The 5995-nt window shown below is 36.8% G+C and overlaps 1 protein-coding gene across 3 annotated transcripts in view; it reads right to left on the bottom strand.

The window, feature by feature from the left end:
* LOC107698167 (echinoderm microtubule-associated protein-like 4) overlaps nt 1–5098 on the bottom strand; it is a 65024-nt gene extending 59926 nt beyond the window's left edge. For all 3 annotated transcript variants that reach the window (XM_016499127.1, XM_016499128.1, XM_016499126.1), the window contains exon 1: nt 4851–5098. In XM_016499127.1, the coding sequence (XP_016354613.1) occupies nt 4851–4935 (85 nt within the window). In that variant the 5' untranslated portion in view covers nt 4936–5098. The remainder of the gene's footprint in view (nt 1–4850) is intronic.
* Between the last annotated feature and the right edge of the window lie 897 nt (nt 5099–5995).

Genomic DNA, 5995 nt, shown 5'->3' on the forward strand with positions numbered 1-5995 from the left:
TATGTGGATCAACTTACTATGTTGTGTATTTTCAACAGTTTCAATATGAAAAATAACTTTTATATTGATTCAATGGATTTATTGCATTTTGAAAAAAAAAAAAAAAACGTGTCATGGATTTTTTGCATTTTGGGAAAAGATAATAAAATTGTATAATAAATCTTTGAAAAATCTAAATCTGGATTTTAATTTTTAATGTTATTATAACCTAAAGATGCTATGTGAAAGTTTGAAACAGAAAATAGTGGTTTTCATCTTGCCACTTCCTTGGTAAAGAAAACACATTTTTACTCAAATTAATCAAAATGGATTCATAGCGTTTTGGAACCAAACTCTTTATATATATATATAGTTATTTATATCTGTGCAGACGTCCAGGCAAACATAAGCGGAACAGCTAGAAGTTTCTATTCACATGTTCACAAAGTTTAGATATCTATTGCACAATTTCAAACTAACCTCTGACCGCTAGATAAACTTAAACACACTAACACGTCCTACACAAACACACACACAGCAGACAGCAGTTGTCCATCTGTGAAAGTTGTCTGAGAGATTTTCTCAGCTGGAATCTCGCCTAATGTACTTCAACTCCAGCGCCAAATACAAGCAGACGGTTGTAACAGAACCTGCGTGTGTGTGTGTGTGTGTGTGTGTGTGAGAACGCGTGTAGCTACCTAACCATATTTTGAGGACAAAGTTGTACTCAAAAGTGAGCGGAGTCTGATGATACCTCATTGTGGGGACGTCCTCATTTGTAAAAAATAGTACAACAATGCTGCATATAAAGTGTGTTTGTTTATTTAGTCATGAAATAATCAATTTAATTCGTATTTATACAGCTGCATGGCCAGTCTTCTCTGAAATTTTTGTTGAATTTAAAACTTTGACTTTTCATAACTTTTTGAAGTATTAAAATCAGCATTCAGCAATCATTCAGCTATTGTAAGTCATCACAATATGCATGTGAGGATTTGTACATTTGTAATATTTCAATTATTTTAATATCGCACAGCCATATGAGCCATAAAACCAGAAAAGTCTATATACAGTAGATGGTCTGTCCAACTGTGCTGTTTGTCAGCATGCTTATGAATAATGTGAAAAGATAAAAGAGATATTAGAGAGAGAGAGAGAGAGAGAGAGAGAGAGATGAACTTTTGTAGTATAATGGTTACGCAACTGTCACGCAACATTGTTTCATTTTCCCTTTTTTCATTGCCTTAAAAAAAACTGAAGTGTCTTTTCTGCAGCACTAACAGAACTGCAAAAAATAATGTTTTCAAACAGGTTTCCATCATCTACCATTGGTCAGACAAACCCCACACTCATGCTATTGCTCGAGCCTTTGTTGCCGTGCGAGGCTGATCTGGATGCTTAAACAAACAGAGCAATGTTTTGAAAGCGCCACAGAGACACAGTGTTTACACTTAGAGGAAATATACCTGTAATGGTTTACTTACAGTTGTCTCTGCATACAAACCCAGATGGGAGAAAGTGTTTTACCATTTTTTTTTTTTTTTAATATCACACACTTCAGCTTTCATTAAAGAAGATGAGAAAAGAAAAAACAAAGGAAAAGTGAGACAGAGAAGGAAGTAAACAGAAAAGCTTGTGTACCATCTGCAAGAAGACAAACACAATCCGAACACCAGCTGCTGAACACATACTAGAGGTAGATTCACAAATGGTGTGTGCGCAAACAAACACACACACGCACACTCACACACTCACACACTCACACACACACATTAGTTAATCGTTCACTTTTTTTATTGATTCTTTAACCAGCATTTATTACAATGAAAGGAAGAAATACCCTGACCAGAGGCAGTATTCTGCCCACATTCAGCCACTTAACCTGAGTATTTCTGTGTCACATCCTCAGTAGTAATACTCTAACCCTAACCAGTCACCAGTGTTGGGAAGGTTACTTTGGAAATGTAATAGGTTACAGATTACAAGTTACCCTATTTAAAATGTAATAGTATTGCCTACATGTCAAAATTAGTACATCACTACAATATCTTTATAGAAAAATCCTAATACTGAACATGAGTCATGTTTTTTCCTTACAAAAATTAACCATGCTTTTATTATAGTAAAAGTACAGTAACCATGTTTTTTTTTTTGGCAAATGGATTACCACTCTCTTGCATTGATTACTCTGATCCAAACCGTTTGGCGGAGGCACGGAGAGCGCGCGAGCCGAAACATTGCCAGTCACGACTAACCGATTCATGATTTATTAGAGATTTAATTATCGAATGGGGAATTCGGAAATAATCGCTTTAGTACATTCGGCAGCCAATTATACAATAATTATATTAAAATAGCGGGCCAAATCGGCTGCCAGGCGACCGGGAATTGTCCCGGTTCTCCCGATGGCCAGTCCGCGCCTGATTTCCACAGACACGCAGAACGTGCAGGATTCATATATTGTCTTTTCGCGGCTTAATATTCACAGACACTAGTCCATATCGCGTTTTGACTCAAGTGCACTGACGTTCTTTTGATTTATTCGTCCAAAATGTGGCATATTCCGTCCGCGTTAGGCTATAGGAATTCAGTTTTTATGACTGGATTCTACGAACCAGTCTGTGTTTTCCGCATCGCGGAAATTATAGGGCCGTATGTCTCAGAGTAGTCAGCGCAATTTGGGAAAGAAATCAATTAAATCTGTATGTGGATGTGTGTAAATATTCAAATGTAATCCCCTTTGTAATCGTTAACATTTTCACAAGTAACTGTAATTTAATTACACATTTTTTCTTATTACAGTTACATTTATTTTGTAATTAAATTACGTAACGCCGTTACATGTAACTAGTTACTCCCCAACACTGCCAGTCACACACACACTTTTACACACACACATTTACACAGAGATTTGCTTATATTCCCCCAAGCCAGTTCACCATGAGTGAGAAACCACAAACAGACTGTACAGACGTGGCATCCCAATAAAAAGCCACAAGACACAAATACAAGCATCTACACACACGCACGCTAGAAAAACACATCAACTAAGAAAAAGACAGTTTGTCAAGATAATCCTTGAATGCTGACTTGAGAAAGCCTCATCTGGAAGTTCAAAAATGTTTTAAAATCCTTGAGGATTGAAGGTTATATAGACCGTATAGACAGAAGAGAAAAAGACAGACAGAGAGAGAGATAGACAGACACAGAAATATTTATTCTTGCAGATAAACATTTTAACAGTCTTTGATGTTCAGCTGCTTTACTATGTGAATTAATCTGATGGTTTGAGGTATAACTACCTCATGGATCTAACTAGTTTCATCAAGAGTTTCATTCAGATGAAAGTTAGATATAGATAAGATATATCCGAAAAATATGTTTAAGCAAATATACAGAATATATGCCGCCATAGTTACTAGATATTTTCTAGTAAATTCAGTTTACAGACATGATGCACACTGCAAACTCAAAAGTTTGGGGTCAGTAAAAGTTGTTGATGTTTTTGAAAGAAGACTCCTATGCTCACCAAAGCTACATTTATTTGACCAAAAATACCATTTAAATTACCAATTAAAATAACTTTTTCTATTTTAATGTATTCCTGTGATGCAAAGCTGAATTTTCAGCATTTTCAGTCTTCAGTGTCACATGATCCTTCAGAAATCATTCTAATATGCTGATTTACTGCTCAAGAAACATCTCTGTTTAGGATCACTGTAAAAAACAGTCATGCTTCTTAATGTTTTTGTGGAAACTGTAATAGATTTACTTCAAATAGAATTTTACTTTTATAACATTATAAATGTTTTTAATGTCACTTTTGTTCAATTTAAAGTGTCCTTGCTGAATAAAATCTTACTGACCCCAAACTTTTAAATGATAATATAAACCTGAAATTTCACACCAAACCGAAACAAACAGCTCTAAATATGAATCACTATTTTACACTTAGAACGCTGTTTTCAACATTCAACATATTTCATTTCTAACTAAAATCTTAAATGAGAAATCCTCCAGTGTACCTATTTCCTCAACAAAAGTCCAAGGATCTGCTAACACTGTAAGTAAATGTGCAAGTTTAATGGTTTGAAAAAATAAAGCGTAATAACCCAACAGCATAAAGTTCTGTGCTAAGTTTGTTGCATTTAGTTTAAACAATGAGAAAACTTCAATGTAAGTCTACAGTATTTTTGCGATGTTGAATCGTCTGCTGGGAATACTGTAAGTTAAATGAGTTAGAAAAGATACAGCAAATTAGTATTTTTGCAGAACATTTTTGCCAAGTTTGTCAAGCCAACATAAATACTAAATTATGGTTTACAATTACAGTACACTCTTAAAAATAAAGGTTCCAAAAGGGGGTGCCATAGAAGAACCACTTTTGGTTCCCTAAAGAACCTTTCAGTGATCAGTTCTTAAAAGAACATTTTTTTCTTAGTGTGAAGAACATTTTAATAATCTCAAGAACCTTTTTCCACTGTAAAGAACCTTTTGTGGAATTCCATGGATGGTAAAGGCTCTTTGTGGAATCATTGATGCCAATAAAGAACCTTTATTTCTAAGACTATAACCCCACAAAGCTCTCTATCGGTGTGGTGATGACCAGCATTCAAATAAACTGCTTTACTCTCTAAACACACACACATACATGGCTGAGGTGCATCAACGTTGTGAGGTTAGAGTGTTACACACACTTCCTCTCTGTGTGGTGTGAAGAAGGGAACCTCCAAATGACAAAAAGGAAGACACATACTAATACACTGCGCACGCACACACACGCAGACACGCATGCATCTCAGTACACCTCCTTCATAAATTCAGTCTCACACACACACAGCCCTCCCCACAATCCCGCAGTGCTGCTTTACCGGTGCAGTGGTGGTTCAGCGTGGCTGTAGAGTTGCACACTGGAGCTAAACCTGTCATACTGTCTTCCATTCTCCGTTCGTGCATACGTCTGCAATTTTCGTCTGCTTCTCCTCGTGTCCTCCTTTCTTGTCTGTCTGTCTGTCTCTTTGCAGTCTGTGTCTCTCTTTCTCCGTCTCACACACACATTCTTTCTTTCCTGGACGGTGCTGCACACATACGTCCGCTCACACAAAAGCCAGGGCGAGCGAGTGAGCGCGAGGGTGAGAGAGAAGAAGGGAAACTAGAGGAGGAGGAGATAAAGGAATAAAAAAAGAAAATCGTTGTTGGCTAAGGGAGTGGCTAAAGCTTGCACGTCTTTAACCTCTGCCGTTCCGACTGAGCCACACACACAGTGTATGTTGTTTTACTGTGCGCTGGGACGGGGGGAAGGGAGAGCCAGGAGAGGGGAGGAGACCACGTGGAGGTGTCAAAGCTTCCAGAAACTGGCCACGCACACTACAGCAAACAGCTCCGCAACCCTCGTTCAAATGACCGCGCACTGGCTGCTGGAAGTGCACATGCTGAAATATTTGTCACATCACGTGATTTAAGACATCAAGATGCAAAACAAGACTGTAAGTTGCAATTCCATATAATTGCTGAGGCTATTCCGGTTGACACAGACTGTATTTCACAACTCAAGTGTCCTGGTTTGCATACTACAGCATATAGTATGCAAGAGTAGAAATAGTGATGGGCTCAATGGCTGGAGCATGTGGCCTCAGAAGTACACAATTCGCATGCTGCCATCTTTGCTCATTAGAACTTTGGGTTACACTTCATTTTAAGGCTTTTGTAATGTAATGTAAATGTTATGAAAATTACATGTAAAATTATAATTGCATAATACTTAAGTGGGTAAAAAAGTATTTTTTACCCACTTGTTACTAATTGCACTAATTAGTTCAGCTAATTGCATTTAATATCAATGTAAACTACAATAAAGTATCATTTAATTGCAATCAACATGCAATTACATGTCAGAAAGCATTACAGTCAATTTGCAATTAAGTATATTCTTGAAAGTATATTATTTTCATAATAAAAAACCTACCTATACGGCTAGTTTTGAATGTGCAAAGAAGAAGCAGACTTTTTGCTAAGA

Source organism: Sinocyclocheilus anshuiensis, unplaced genomic scaffold (genome assembly GCF_001515605.1).
Source record: "Sinocyclocheilus anshuiensis isolate Anshui unplaced genomic scaffold, SAMN03320099.WGS_v1.1 scaffold2557, whole genome shotgun sequence".
Classification (NCBI taxonomy): Eukaryota; Metazoa; Chordata; class Actinopteri; order Cypriniformes; family Cyprinidae; genus Sinocyclocheilus; species Sinocyclocheilus anshuiensis.